Source organism: Amblyraja radiata, chromosome 2 (genome assembly GCF_010909765.2).
Source record: "Amblyraja radiata isolate CabotCenter1 chromosome 2, sAmbRad1.1.pri, whole genome shotgun sequence".
NCBI classification, from domain to species: Eukaryota; Metazoa; Chordata; class Chondrichthyes; order Rajiformes; family Rajidae; genus Amblyraja; species Amblyraja radiata.
The window spans coordinates 115,681,570-115,697,720 of record NC_045957.1 but is presented as its reverse complement, the minus strand read 5'-3'; the positions used below and the strand labels follow the sequence as shown (position 1 = coordinate 115,697,720).

The window sequence follows — 16,151 nt, the reverse complement described above, 5'->3', positions numbered from 1 at the left end:
TTGCTTGAGTAAATCTAACTTTTATGTTACGTGTTCAAACCTACTTCATCAATGTTTTATCCAAGGTGGAACATAAGAGACCAGGAATTGTATCTATCATTAATGCAAATCTGCATTCATAATAAATTCTGAATTGAAGCTTGCATACTGATAAAGTCTTATCAATGCAAGAGTTACAGGGCCCAGTATTAATGGACATGCAATGTTAAAACATTTGCAAATTAATTCGGATAAAGACTTACTGAATGTCACAATATGGACATTGTTATTTCAAGGCAATTTTCTTTTGATTATACCAGAATTTTTTTAAGTGACTGGCATCTTTCTAGAATGTAAGCTCTGCCGTGTATATTACATGTCACCTATGCCGTTGAGTATAATATTGACCAGTGGTGGAAATGAATCTGCTTCCTCTGGGACAATATGTCTGTTCATGTATAGCACTGAGATTTTGTTGAAGATCTTATGGACATTTTTTGTCGACACATTTTTTGTCGGGGCAGCACGGTGGCGCAGTGGTAAAGTTACTGCCTTACAGCGTCAGAGACCCCAGTTCGATCCTGACATGGGATGCTTGGCTCCACGAAGATTGTACATTTTCCCCATGATTGTGTGCGTTTTCTCTGAGATCTTTCGTTTCCTCCAAAGACGTAGAGGTTTGTAGGTTAATTTGCTTAGTATAAATGTAAAATTGACCCTAGCATGTGTAGGGTAGTGTTAATGTGCGGGGATTGCTGGTCGGTGCGGACTCGGTGGGATGAAGGGCCTGTTTCTACGCTGTATCTCTGAACTAAATGATCTCAACAAGATAACATCAGAGGCTTTTGTTGCTCCTTGTTTCCAATCCAGCAACAAGGGAAATAAATCTGATAAAACCTTTCCAGATCGTTATCCATTGTTCATTGTCCTTGGAATCAGATGCTCTCTGTTTTATTGACCAGGGTGATTTGTTTGTGGCACTGGTTAACATTGATGAGTATCACTTTTGTTTTGTTTTGCTGGTGCTCATTGGTCTCAATAAAATGATTACAACAAACAACTACTTCACCGCGACCAAATCACCTCAAGGGGCTGTTTCATTTTGGTCGAGGGCAGGAAAGGTTTTGAAGGATATGGGCCAAACCTTGGCAGGTGTGACTAGCGTAGGTGCAGCATCTTGGCCAGTGTGGGCCAATTGGAGCTAAAGGTCTGTTTCCATGCTCATAAGTTCATAAGTTCTATGAGCAGAATTGGGCCATTCGGCCCATCGAGTCAACTCCCCCATTCAAATCAAGACTGGTCTATCTTTCCCTCTCAACCTTTGAGGGGTTTTCTCCCTCTCAATGCTAGACGACTCTATGAGAATAAAGACCCTTCGAAATGTGAATCACTGTCAAGAAATGAAATTATAAAAGGGAATGGAAGTTTTAATATCGTTTGTGTTATAAAACAGAGTACTATATGTGTAAAGGCAGGTGATGCATTAATGTGGCCCTGATCCCCAATACTCCTGTTGCTTGCCATGATCATCCCTATGACTCATCTGAAGGAATAATATGACTGAAAGTTTCCTCCAATTGTTGGCACTGCTCTTTGGATTCCAGCAACTCTCTGACTAACAAATAACACGAGAACTGAAAGGATTCCGTTTCTTGATCCAAAAAAGGTTTACCATGATCAGAATTAGAAAGGAAGATTCAACCTTCTTGACTATTTATTATCAGCATTCAATGGAAAAGCAAAATATTATATATATTTATTTTCTAAAATGAAATCATAATCTGCATAAAGGAAGTTTCAACCTTTTTGCCTATTTATTATTAGCTTTCAAGCAAAATACGATGTATATTCTAACATCAAACAAAATTTTGCAGACACAAATTTACGTCCAGTTAAAATCCTGATCAATTCTTCGAAGTAGGTTGCACATTGAATGTTTGGTTTTCACATGCTCCCAAGTAACCTAAGACCTACTCCAGTTTTGTGTCTACCTTAACCTAGGACCTAACTGAACTAAAAGTCTCTGGGGGAAAATAAGTCACTTGTCCATTACTCTCTGATATTATTACAAATGTTGAAGTGTAAGATGCTTTGCTTAATGATCTGATGGATAGATGAATTCCAAAAGATGCCACATAGGACAATGAAACAGAGAGGTGGGGGGGGAGGGGGGGGGACTTCAATACCTGACTAGGCTGTCAGTCTGGGAGGAAAACAACAAAACGTTGTCAGAGCTTGAAGCAGGGCTCTAAATTACCGAAGAAGTGACAAGTTGGCGAACTGCCACAGGCGAACTGGCTGCAAGAAAGCACAGCACAAATTTCTTGTATTTGTGATCACCGTCAAGGTGGAAGTTGGAATTTAAACCCAATAAGACACAATGCTGCATGGATCAGTGCCAACTTAAATCCCATGCATTTACCTCCGATTTCTGCAGTCAATAAGGTTTGAAGTTAGTTACGCTCCACAAAGATAATTTCCACATTGCATGTATCAACCTTGCAAATTCACATTTCTGATTCTAATAACAAATAATAATAATAATCTGATTTTAAATAGCTTTAAAAAAATGTAATAATGTTAATCTGAGCATGATTAGGAGAATCGCTAATTCCCAATGCTATGGAACATTTATCTTGGACAATTACAGCTGGACATTAAGACATGAATGGTTTAGAAAGTGCACACAATACATGTTAAAGCTTAATATTTCCATCTCCATTGCCTAAGATGTGAGTCAGTTGCTGGCAGTTGCGCTTCATGCCACAAAGCTTATAGTAGCACCAACAATACCTGGTAACTATCCATATCCTCCTCCTCCTCTTTCTGGCAGGAGAAAATAAACTTAGTAAAGACACCTTCATGGAAACATTTCAAAACACCACATTATCACTTCACGTTTCACATGACTTGGAACAAGCACGCATCATTTTGTGTTTAATTTAAATTATGCACACGTCAAAAATGAGCAGACAAAACTGGCACTTGTCCTGGCAAAACATTAATTGAATGGTCGTAATTTGAGACGTAATCTGGATAGCTTGTAAACAAATTAATGGAAATGCTTTTCAATAGGGATTAAACCATATTACATTCTGTTATAAGAGAAACAGCATTTGTTATTCCTGTAACATAAAACTATCAAGTCAGTTTAGCGGCCTGCTTTGATTGAGAATCTTAAATGCCAGACATGGTACAGAAGCTAAAGTACCTGCAATCATCAAACTAAAAGGTAAACTCCAATACCCTGAGAGTTGTCGCTTAACTGTTACCCAAAATTAGTATAGTTTGCACCTCCATTACTGAGTTATAATGGAACCAACCCTGCAATTGGAATCAACTCTCTACATTTCTTCCCAGCTGTTATCAGGCAAATGAACCATCCTACCAACAATGAGAGAGTAGTCCTGAACCACTATCTACCTATGTGGAGACCCTCTGACTATCTCTATCTTTGATCGGACTTTACTGGCATTATCTTGCACTAAACATCATTCACGTTATTCCCTTCATCATGTATCTGTAAATTGTGGATGGCACGATTGTAATCATGTATTGTCTTTCCGTTAACTGGTCAGCACGCAACAAAAACTTTTCACTGTACCTCGGTACACGCAACAATAAACTAAACTCAAACTAAAACTAGAATCCCATACCCCTAAAGTTTCCATTTAATTATTACCCAAAACGGGTATATTTTGCACTTCCATTCGGAGCTATAATGAAATTAACTCTGCAAATAGGATTTCACCAGCAAACTATTTATTCAAACATGGGCCAGATATTTCTTGGCATAAGCCCCTGATATTCAACATGATGCCAAACATGATGCCACATTAAACTAAGCACATCTCCCTGTTCATGATCCATACCTGTCCAGTCCTTGCACTTCCATGTGCCTCTCCATAAGTTTTTTAAACACCACTATCGTATCTGCCTCCACCATCACCCTTGGAAATGCGTTCCAGGCCTTACTGTGCAAAAAAACTTGCCTCGCATTTCTCCGTTAAAACCTTCCCACTCTCACCTATCCCCTCCAGTGTTGGACATTTCCACCTTGAGGAAAAAGACTCTGACTGTCTACCTTATCTACGCCTCTCGTGATTTTATCTACTTCTACCAAGTCTCCCCTCAACCTCCGACCTTCCCTTAATTATAAGCGAGTCCCTTACCTGATAACTATCCAATGGCCTCTGTAGTTTGGTGCATCTGGCAGAAATGCAACCTATGGAGACAGACAAAATAGCCTCCACCATCAGCGGCAACGTCCCCGAGTGCTGGACTGGTTTAACGATGACCTCAATCCTACGAGATTGCCCCTGATCAAAAACACACACACACACACACACACACATACACCTCAAGTTAACTGAGCACAACAATGTAATAAAAGTATAAAATTAATTCTTACTATCAGAATCAAAACTCCACAGAACTCTATGCAGAGGTTTACGAAATAGAACTCTGATAATTCAATGTCATAAATAACTCATGTTTATACATAACATTTAATGTGGAAAAACATTCCAGGACTATTATTTCACGAGATGCAATTAAACATAAATGGATAACAATTATTTAACATTTTTTGCAGGTACTTGGCTCCTTGAAAGTGGAGTCACAGGCAGATAGGGTGGTCAAAAATGCTTCTTGGCCTTCATCAGTCAGAGTATTGAGTATAGAAGTTGGGAGGTCCTATTCCAGTTATACAAGATGTTGGTGAGGCCACATTCAGAATATTGTGTTAAGCTTTGGGCACCATGTACTAGGAAAGATGCTGTCAAGCTGGACAGGGTGCAGAGCAGATTTACGAAGATGTTACCTGGACTCAAGGGCCTGAGCTATAGGGAGAGGTTTAGCAGGTTAGGATTCCATTCCTTGGAGTGCAGGTGGATGAGGGGGTGATCTTATAAAGATGTACAAAATCATGAGAGGAAAAGATCAGGTAAACGCACAAGGGTTTCTTGCCCAGAGTAGAGGAATCAAGAACGAGAGGTTTATGGTGAGGGGGAAGAGGTTTAAGAGGAATCTGAGGGATACCATTTGTACACAAAGGGTGGTGGGTGTATGGACGATCTGCCAAAGGAGGTAGATGAGGCAGGGACTATAGCAACGTTTAAGAAGCATTTAGACTGGTACATGGATAGGATAGGTTTAGAGTGGTATGGGACAAATGCAGGTAGGTGGGACTAGTACAGATTGGACATGTTGGTCGGTGTCGGCCTGTTTCCACATTGTATGACTCTTTGACCCTAAACAATCTATTGATCATTATTGTAAAATGTCTGTCATTGGTTTTAGCCACTTGCATTTAGAATCATAGAGTCACAGAGAAACAGGCCCTTCGGCCCAACTTGCCCACACCGGCCAACATGCCCCAGCCACACTTGTCCCACCTGCCCATGTTTGGCCCATACCCCTCCAAACCTGTCCTATCCATGTTCCTGTCTAACTAATTCTTAAATGTTGAGATATTCCCTGTCTCAACTACCTAAACATGACCATTTCACATTTTGGTGTTTATAACGTTAACTTACACAAAATGCATAAATCCTCTCCTCAATTCGCAAAGTACCTGTCTAATCTGGAAGACGCCACCAGTGTTGACATCTTTGGCGAGAGACACCTCCACTGCTGTGTATTCTCCCATTTCATTCAGCTCCTGCAATGAGATCCCCATCTCAATCCGACGTGTCACCTCACTCCACCTGTTACAACGGAAAACCAATCACACGGGGTAAGAGATCCAAGTATCTCGGGCATGGTGGCACAAAGCTAGAGCCTCTGCCTTACAGCGATTGCAGCTCCGGAGACCCGGGATCGATCCCGGCTACTGGAGTTTGCACGTTGTCCCCGTGACCTGCGTGGGTTTTCCCCGAGATCTTCGGTTTCCTCCCACACACCAAAGACGTGCAGGTTTGTAGGTTAATTGGCTTGGAATAAATGTAAAAATTGTCCCTAGTGGGTGTAGGATAGTGTTAATGTGCGAGGATCGCTGGTCGGCGTGGGCTCGGTGGGCCGAATGTTTCTATGCTGTATCTCTAAAGTCTAAAACATTGTGGGCTGAAGGGCCCGTTCCTACGCTGTACATATTACTACAGTAATATGCAGTAATAAAATGGGGTCAAGGAAAGAGCGTTCACGTCGCGCCTGTTTCTGCTAATCTTTCCACCACCACGCACAAGAAGCACAAGAAGCACGAGGCGCCATGGTGTGCAGATGCCGAGAAGCGTATTCAGCTCTGGCTGAACAATTTCTAATCTGGTGATGTGGACTCGGTAAAGGGCCTGTCCCACTTTCACGACCTAATTCAAGACCTCTGCCGAGTTTGCCCTTGACTCATGCTCGCAGCATGGTCGTCACAAGGTCGTAGGAGGTCGTAGGTAGGTTGTGATGCTAGTCGTAGGTACTCGTGGCATCAAGTAGGACGGGCGTTTTTCTAGCCTGATGAAAAATGTCCACGAGTAAAAAAGGTTGTGAATTAGGTTGTGAAAGTGGGACAGGCCCTTTAGAAGAAGTAATAAAACGTAAATTAAAAGGTGAACTTCCTAAGATATTAGTTTAGTTGAGAGATGCAGTGCAGATACAGGCCCTTCGGCCCACAGAGTCCATGCCGACCAGCAATCCCCGCACACTAACGACATCCTACACACACACACAAGTTAAGCCAGTTAACCTACAAACCTGTATGTCGTTGGAGTGCGGGTGAAAACCAGAGCACCTGGAGAAAACCCACGCGGTCACGGGGAGAACGTACAAACTCCGTACAGACAGCACTCGTAGTCGGGATCGAACCCGGGTCTCTGAGGCTGTGAGCGCTGGAAGGCGGCAACTCTACCGCTGTGCCATCGTGCCGCCTATTTTTACATGCAGTAATATAATGTAAATGAATAGCTGAACTTCTTAAGATGTTAAACAAAGGAAATTTAAAACCAAGACCATTAATGAGGGCATCGTGCGCTGGAAGCTGTTCTGTACCTGTCACGTAGTGTGCGTGTCTTTGCTTGCAGTGCATCCATTTCCCAGACGGTCCTGCCGTTACCTGCACACCGATGGCCCCAGACTTCAATGGCCAGCGCTCCCTCTGCGATAAACTCCAGAAACTCCTCCGTAACGTGCACCACAAAATCCTGGAATGGTGAACAGGAACACAGAAACAGAGAATGATCCCAGGAATGACGTGGGTTAACATATGATGAGCGTTTGACAGCACTGGGCCTATACTCGCTGGAGTTTAGAAGGATGGGGGTAACCTGCCTTATTAAAACTTACCGAATAGTGAAAGGCCTGGATAGAATGGATGTGGAGAGGATGTTTCCATTAGTGGGAGAATCTAGAAAAAGAGGTCATAGCCTCAGTATTAAAGGATGTCCCTTTAGGAAGGAGATGAAGAGGAATTTCATGTCAGAGGGTGGTGAATCTGTGGAATTCATTGCCACAGAAGGCTGCGGAGGCCAAATCAATTAATAGAGATTAATAGATTCTTGATTAGTATGGGTGTCAGGGGTTATGGGGAGAAGGCTGGAGCATGGGGTTAGGAGGGAGAGATAGATCAGCCATGATTGAATGGCGGAGTAGACTTGATGGGCTGAATGGCCTAATTCTGCTCATATCACATGGTAGGGGGTTCAAAAACAGGAGGGTGCAAATTTAAGGTGAAAGGAAGTTTAGTTTGGTTTATTGTCACGTGTACCGAGGTACAGTGAAAAGCTGTTGTTGCATGCCATCCGGTCAGAGGAAAGACAACACATGATTACAATCGAGCCGTCCACAGTGTATAGATATATGATCAAGGGAATATTATGAATAACGTTTAGTGCAAGATAAAGTCCAGTAAAATCCAATCAAAGAGAGTCTGAGGGTCTCGAATAGAGTGTTAAGGAGGGCCTAAAGAGAGGTAGACAAAAATGCTGGAGAAACTCAGCGGGTGAGGCAGCATCTATGGAGCGAAGGAAATGGGCAAAGTTTCGGCCCGAAACGTCGCCTATTTCCTTCGCTCCATAGATGCTGCTTCACCCGCTGAGTTTCTCCAGCATATTTGTCTACCTTCGATTTTCCAGCATCTGCAGTTCCTTCTTAAACCTAAAGAGAGGTCATTTTTTAAAAATACAGAGAATGGTTTCTATCTAGAACACACACTGCCAGAGGAAGTGGTGGATTTACTCACACCACTTAGACACACTCTTAAATGGCAGGCAGAGATGAATACAGACCTAATGTGGGCAAATGGGATTCATGTAGGTGGGCTAAAGGGTCACATGTGCAAACGTACAGTAACATTTTACTTGCACGCAGTTCAGTAAAGTATTACCATACCTAAGCACAATCCCCGATTAACAAAGTGTACAGAAATAGTCCACTGGGACCGCATGCAAGAGGCGGCAACATTTGGCGCCGTTTTCAAAGACCAGCCCGCGCTCCAGGTCCTGTGAGCGGGCGCCTGATCCAGGCGAGCCCCTGGCCGCTGCAGGGCATCCAGCCATCGCCTTCCCTTGGACGTGCGAACCGACATCCCTATCCTCGCCCGTCCACCCTCTGTGCCCCAGCGGAGGGGTGCACTGTTGACCCCGAGGTCAGCATGGATGTGATGGGCCAAAGGGCCTGATTGTGTGCTGTACAATCCCCACGTGAGTTCACAATGACCTGCTTACCTTACTGTGGTCAAACTTCACCATGTACTGCACGGCCTTGTTTTTGAGCGAAGGCCTATCCGGATTGACCATCGGGGGAGCAACTGTTTGCTCAGAGTGCTCCCAGAAGATGTATTGGCAGAATACAAAGTTTGATAAGTTGATCGGAAGTCCTGTAGCTTCTTTTATTTTTACCTGTCGGGATAGAGCGACAAACTGAGAAGCTTCTCACCAACACAAAATATTTAGTAACATAACATTACTGGTGACAATGCATACACAGTCAGACTTATGCAGCACAGAAACAGGCCCTCTGGCCCTACTTGCCACGTCTAAGCTGGTTCCACCTGCCTATGTTTGGCCCATATTCCTCTAAACCTTTCCAATCCATTTAGTTTAGTCTTGTTTTGAGATGCAGCGTGGAAATAGGCCCTTCGGCCCACTGAGTCCGCACCAGCCAGCGATCCCCGCACGTTAACACTATCCTACGCAAACTAGGGTCAATTTACAATTATTCCAAGCCAACTAACCTACAAACCTATGCGTCTTTTCTCCGAAACCAGAGGTTCTAGAGAAAACCCATGCAGGTCACGGGGAGAAGGTACAAACTCCATACAGACAAGCACCTGTAGTCAGGATCAAACCCAGTTCTCTGGCCCTGTAAGGCAGCAACTCTACTGCTGCGCCACTGTGCTGCCCAAAACTGGACAAACAAACGTTTTATTTCCAAATTTGAAATTTTACTTCAGCAGTTGCTGTGAATTGTTCATGGACTGCTTATAAATATTGTGTTTTGAAGTTGCAGGAAAGATGTTACAGCATGTTATAGGAAAGATGTTGTCAAGCTGGAAAGGGTATAGTGGCAGATTATCTCCAGAGATCCAGCCCGATCTTCTGGCCCTCTTCTTTGAGACTGATTCTACCACCTCCTTTCGACTCGATATAGTGGAAGATTATTATATCGTTCAAGGAACTGCTCCCTCTCGCCACTAGAATAGAATAGAATTACCTTTATTGTAGGAGAAGACATGGGATAAGGAGATAGTGTCGTTTTACGCATGGGAGCTCTCTACGAGACATTCAAAGCCGTCCAAAGATAAATCTTCGCAAACACAGTCTCTTGATTAATAGTTTCTTTATTGTCGAAGTAAAACAGTAAGATATTCATCCAAACTCCTTCTTGACCTTCATCTTAGTGTTACTCGTAAACTTTTAATAAAACGTCTCTCCATGTTAAGGGCCTGTCCCACTTTCACGACCTAATTCACGACCTCTGCCGAGTTTGCCCTTGACTCATACTCGCAGCATGGTCGTCACGAGATCGTAGGAGGTCGTAGGTAGGTCGTAGGTGCTCGTGGCATCAAGTAGGACGGGCGTTTTTCTAGCATGATGGAAAATGTCCACGAGTAAAAAAGGTTGTAAATTAGGTCGTGAAAGTGGGACAGGCCCTTTAGAAAGCTCCGAATGGTCGAATGATTTGCCTTCCCGCCATGCTTCCTACAAACTAAACAAAAATACTACAAGCTTCTGCCCAAGAATCCCAGCAGCAAACACGTCTCCGACTACGTAATATATCCCACCCACATAATAATTACAGGCAGACAAAATTTAAAGGCAAAGAGGTATACAAAATTATGAGAGGAATAGATCAGGTAAACGCACAGAGTCTCTTGCCCAGAGTAGCGGAAAATAGAGGACATAGGTTTAAGGTGAGGGGGGAAAGATTTAATAGGAACCAGAAGGGTAACTATTTTTACACAAATGATGATGGGTGTATGGAACAAGCTGCCAGAGGAGGGAGTTGAGGCAGGTGGTATCACAATGCTTAAGAAGCATTTAGATGGGTACACGGATACAATAGGTTTCGAACGATATGTGCCAAATGCTGGTTGGTGGGACTAGTGCAGATGGGACATGTTGGTCGGGTGGACATGTTGGTCGGGTGGGACCTGTTGGTCGGGGGGCCATGTTGGTCGGGGGGCCATGTTGGTCGGGGGGCCATGTTGGTCGGGGGGACATGTTGGTCGGGGGGCCATGTTGGTCGGGGGGACATGTTGGTCGGGGGGACATTTTGGTCGGGGGGACATGTTGGTCGGGTGAGACATGTTGGGCACAAGGGTCTGTTTCCACACTGTACGACTCAATGACTCCAACTCTGGTACCAAGCTTCATGTTGTGCCGCATAGCTAGCGGAAAACTTGATGGTGATCCCTCAGCACTCAATCATTGAGTGAGGGGTTCAGCACGCAAACAGGCCCAACAGCAAAAACGAGTCCAAGCCGATCATCGAGCACCCGTTCACACTAGTTCTATGTTATCCCACTCTTGCATCCACTCCCTGAACACACTTGGGAAAATTTCTAGAGTCCAATTAACCTACAATCCCACAGGTCTTTGCAAGCAGGAAGAAACTGGAGCACCCGGAGGAAACCCGCATTGTCACAGGGAGAACGTGCAAACTCCACACAGGCTGCACTCTGTCAGGATCGAACCCGAGTCTATGGTGCTGTGAGGCAGCAGGTCGACCAGGAAGGAACTGCAGATGCTGGCTGACACCGAAGACGGACACTAAATGCCTGACCCACTTACTGACTCCAGCATTTTGTGTCGATCTTAGCTCTACTAGCTGATTTTCTTTCAAAGGACAAGCCTTAAATTTTATTACTGCTGCAGCTTTGTTTTTTGTAACCCCTTTCTCATTCTCCAGATCACTGTTCTGCAGTTTTGCCAATCATATATAACCACTCAGAAAGCTGGAACCTGCAATGGCACTGTGATATTTGCCAATTTATTATTGAGTAGGCTTAAAACAAAACAGCTGACAGTGGGGGGTCATTATGCAGCTGGTTTGCAAATCTGGTGCATAGCTTTTTTCTTAAAAAAAGGATGGTATAACTTTATACTCTGCATTGCAGTATTATTCTGGAATATCATAGACATGGCATGAGATAAGTTCATATGTTGTAGGGGAAGAATTAGGCCATTCGGCCCCTCAGGTCCACCCCACCATTCTGTCATTCAATCATGGCTGATCTATTTTTCCCTTTCAACCCCATTCCCCTGCCTTTTTTTTCAATTCAATTCAATTCAACTTTAATGTCATTGCACAAATACTGAGTATGGGTACAACGAAATGCAGTTTTGCGTCAGTCCGTAGTAGTGCAATATAGAAATTTAAAAAAAAAGAGGATACAGAATAATAAAAAAATACAGAATAATTAAACAATGGGGACGGAGCGACCGGAGGAATCTATCGGCGGGACTCCGAGTTCAGCAATGCGACGGTATGATTGTAGAAGCTGTTCCTCATCCTACTGGTACGAGACCTGAGGCTCCTGTACCGCCTCCCTGATGGGAGGAGGGCAAACAGTCCATGGTTGGGGTGGGAGGGGTCTTTAATGATCTTCCCAGCTCGTTTCAGACACCGTTTTCGGTGGAGGGCATCCATGGCAGGGAGCGGGGCACCGATGATGTGCTGCACGGTTTTCACCACCCGTTGTAGTGCCTTCCTGACCGCAACAGTGCAGCTGCTGTACCATACCGTGAAGCAGGCGGTCAGGATGCTCTCGATGGTACACGATAGAAGTTGGTCAGGATCTGGGGGGACAGGTGAGCTTTCTTGAGCCTCCTCAGGAAGTAAAGGCGCTGCTGTGCCTTTTTGATCAGCTTGGAGGTGTTGAGGGACCAGGACAAATCCTCCGAGATGTGTACCCCGAGGAATTTGTAGCTGGAGACGCGCTCCACCTAAATCCCGTTTATGTTGATGGGGGTATGTCTGCCCCCTCTGACCTTCCTGAAGTCGACAATAAGTTCCTTCGTCTTCTTGGAGTTGAGGACGAGGTTATTATTGGCACACCAGGTTGTCAGGTGCTGGACCTCCTCTCTGTAGGCTGACTCATCGTTGTCACTGATCAGTGACCTACCCATAACCCCTGACAACCGTACCAATCAAGAATCTGTCAACCTCCGCCTTCAAAATATACATTGACTTGGCCTCCACAGCATTCTGTGGCAATGAATTCCACAGGTTCACCACCCTGACTAAAGATTACAGAGTTTTACACACTGCCTGGTCCATCACAAGTACTGACTTCCCCACCATCAAAGGGATCTATAGATGGCACTAGCTCAAAAAGACAGCCAGCATCATTCAATGGGCCGAATGGCCTACTCCTATTGTTTATGGACCCACATCACACAGACCATGCTCTCATTTTGCTCCTATCATCATAAATAAGGTGCAGAGGCATGAAATCCATGGGCACCTGGTTCAATAATAGCTTCTTCTAAACAATCATTGAGCTCGAACACCACACAACACAAACCTTAGCACCTATGAACTTCTACGGACTGCCTTTAGGAATGCTATATATTTTAATATTTTGTATAATGTTTAATATTTTTCTTTGCTCTCACCCCTGCCACCCAACCCTTCTTGGTGATGTTAAAAATTATCATCTGTTGAAGATAATATGCATGTAATAAGACAATTACATGCTTAAATCGTAAGCATTTAATTACAATTTAATTAATTGTAATTAATTCACCAAATTAAAATCTGCAAGAGATTTTTTTCATGGTCAACGTTCTCAATAGTCAACCGTTATTCCAGGGATTTGCAACGGCAATGATGTTTTGTCAACGAAAGGCATTTAAAAACATAGAAACATAGAAAATTGTTAGCAGGAGTAGGCCATTCGGCCCTTTAAGCCATTCAATATGATGATGGCTGATCATCATAAATCAGTAACCCGTTCCTGCTTTTTCCCCATATTCCTTGATTCTGTTTGCCCTAAGAGCTAAATCTAACTCTCCCTTGAAAACATCCAGTGAATTTGCCTCCACTGCCTCCTGTGGCAGAGAATTCCACAGGTTCACAACTCTGGGTGAAAAGGTTTTTCCTCATCTCAGTCCTAAATGGCCAACCCCTTATTCTTACACTGTTACCCCATATGTTTCTATAAGATACCCTCTCATCCTTCTAAATTTCAGTGAATATAAGCCCAGTCAATCCATTCTTTCATCATATGTCAGTCCTGCCATTCCAGGAATTAACATGGTGAACCTTAAAAGAAATAAAAGGGAATTAACCTGGTGAACCTTAAAAGACTTTTGGATAGGCACATGGATGTGCAGAGAGTGGAGGGATATGGTTTATGTGCAGGCAGAACAGTCTGGACTTGGCATTATAAGATAAGACACAAAATGCTGGAGTAACTCAGTGGGTCAGGCAGCATCTCTGGAGAGAAGGAATGGGTGATGTTTCAGGTCGAGATCCTTCTTCAGACGTCAGGGAGGTATGGGAAGATACAGAACAAAGCTTTTCACTAAATAATGAAATTTTAATGGTATTGGAAGGAACTGCAGAAGCTGGTTTACACTGAAGATAGACACAAAATGCTGGAGTAACTCAGGGGGACAGGCAGCATCTCTGGAGAGAAGGAAAGGGTGACGTTTTGGGTCGAGTGTCTTCAGTCTTGGCATCATGTTCTGCACAGACAGGTGTGGGCCGAAGGGCCTGCTCTTGTGCTCCAATTTTCTATATTCTATATTCATGTTCATAAGGGAGAGGAGCTGAATTAGCCCATTTGAGTCCACTCCGCAAATTAAATCGTGGCTGATCTATTTTTCCCTGCTAACTCCATTTTCCGGCCTTCTCCCCATAACCCCTGACACCCGTACTAATCAAGAATTTATCTATGCCTTAAAAATATCCACTGACTTCGCCTCCACAGCAGTCTGTGGCAAAGAATTCCACACTCACCACCCTCTGAATAAATTCTTCCTCATCTACGTTCTACAGAACCGTTCCCGTTCTATATTCTATTCCCACTTACCCTGCAGGTTAGTTTCCTTGTCATGTGCACGATGTCACCGTTGTTATCCATAACTTCACAGCTCCCACTCTCACTTGAGTTCTCTGAAGAATCATCGCCACCATCCAGACGTTCTGGAATCGCACCATTAACGCGCGTTACTTCAACATGAAGTCTCCCAGCGACCTTGATTCAATTCAACAGGGGAAATGTTTACCATGTTACACATTTTAATTTATTTTAGTTTAGTTAGACAGTTTAGTTCTTCGGCCTTCCGTGTCCACACCGCCCAGCGATCCCCGCACATTAGCGCTACTCTATACACACTAGGGACAATTTACACTTAAACCAACCTGTACGTCTTTGGAGCGTGGGATTAAACCGAAGATCTCGGAGAAAACCCACAGGGTCATGGGGAGAACGTACAAACTCCATACAGACAGTACCTGTAGTTGGGATCGAACACGGGTCTCTGGTGTTGCAAGCGCCGTAAGACAGAAACTCTACCGCTGCACCACGGTGCAGCCCTGTTAGACTTTAGTTGGACAGGTACATGGATAGGACAGGTTTGGAGGCATATGGACCAATTGCGGGCAGGTGGGACTAGTGTTGCTGGGACATGTTGGCCGGTGTGGACAAGTTGGGCCGAAGGGCCTGTTTCCACACTGTGTACTTCTATTACTCTAGTTTTTAGTTTAGGTTAGAGATTCAGCGCGGAAACAGTCCAACTGAGTCTGAGCCGACCAGCGATCCCAGCATACTAACACTATCCAACACACCCTAGGGACAATTTACAGTTTTACCGAAGCCAATTAACTTACAAACCTGTACATCTTTGGAGTGTGAGGGGAAACCCGGGGGAAACCCATGCAGGTCGCGGGGACAATGTACAAACTCCGTACAGGCAAGAACCCATGGTCAGGGTCAAACCCGGGTCTCTGGCGCTGTAGGGAAGCAACTCTACTGCTGCGCCACCGTGCCTCCCGCTGTTTGCCTCAGACTGAAGTAAAATCAAAGTACGATCATTTCGCTTTACAGTAAGCAATCAAAGTATTATAGAAAATAAACACGGAACTTTAAAAAACTGAAACAGAATTTAAGAATATTTCAGGTACACAGTCTACACTCTTTATAACGGACCTCTTTAACTTTGTTTTCAAGAGAGAGTTAGATTTAGCTCTTAGGGCTAATGGAATTAAGGGATATGGGGAGAAAGCAGGAACGGGGTACTGATTTTGGATGATCAGCCATGATCATATTGATTGGAGGTGCTGGCTCGAAGGGCCGAATGGCCTACCCCTGAACCTATTTTCTATGTTTCTTTATAACTGATTTTGGTTATAATAGATGGAGAGTCCCCGCAGTAATCAGACTCCACTGTCTCTTTAAGAACACAGGTTGTTGCTAGTTACACTGCAGGAGGCATTGAAGTTGACACGCAATTGCTTTTATCGAGATGTGCAGTGATACTCTATTAAACAATGTTTTAACCAGCCTTTGGTATTTTTAGTTTGCAGTAACAAATATACACTTATACACGAGGTTAATCCCTGAGATGGCAGGACTGTCAAATGAGGAATGATTTGAAAGACTGTGCTTGTATTCACTGGAATTTAGAAGTATGAGAGAGGATCTTATAGAAACATATAAGATTATAAAAGGACTGGACAAGCTAGATGCAGGAAAAATGGTCCCAATGTTGGGGGAGACCAGAGCCAGGGGCCAC

The 16,151-nt window shown here is 44.0% G+C and overlaps 1 protein-coding gene across 5 annotated transcripts in view; it reads right to left on the bottom strand.

The window, feature by feature from the left end:
- Window positions 1–16,151, bottom strand: part of kif13a (kinesin family member 13A) — a 294,683-nt gene that overhangs the window by 84,602 nt on the left and 193,930 nt on the right. For 3 of the 5 annotated variants that reach the window (XM_033013828.1, XM_033013858.1, XM_033013844.1), the window contains exons 21-26: window positions 14,447–14,611; window positions 8,631–8,804; window positions 6,958–7,109; window positions 5,555–5,687; window positions 4,152–4,298; window positions 2,773–2,805 (exon numbers count right to left, since the gene is read on the bottom strand). In XM_033013828.1, the coding sequence (XP_032869719.1) occupies window positions 2,773–2,805; window positions 4,152–4,298; window positions 5,555–5,687; window positions 6,958–7,109; window positions 8,631–8,804; window positions 14,447–14,611 (804 nt within the window). The remainder of the gene's footprint in view (window positions 1–2,772; window positions 2,806–4,151; window positions 4,299–5,554; window positions 5,688–6,957; window positions 7,110–8,630; window positions 8,805–14,446; window positions 14,612–16,151) is intronic. The other 2 variants (XM_033013836.1, XM_033013849.1) reach the window with 1 other exon arrangement.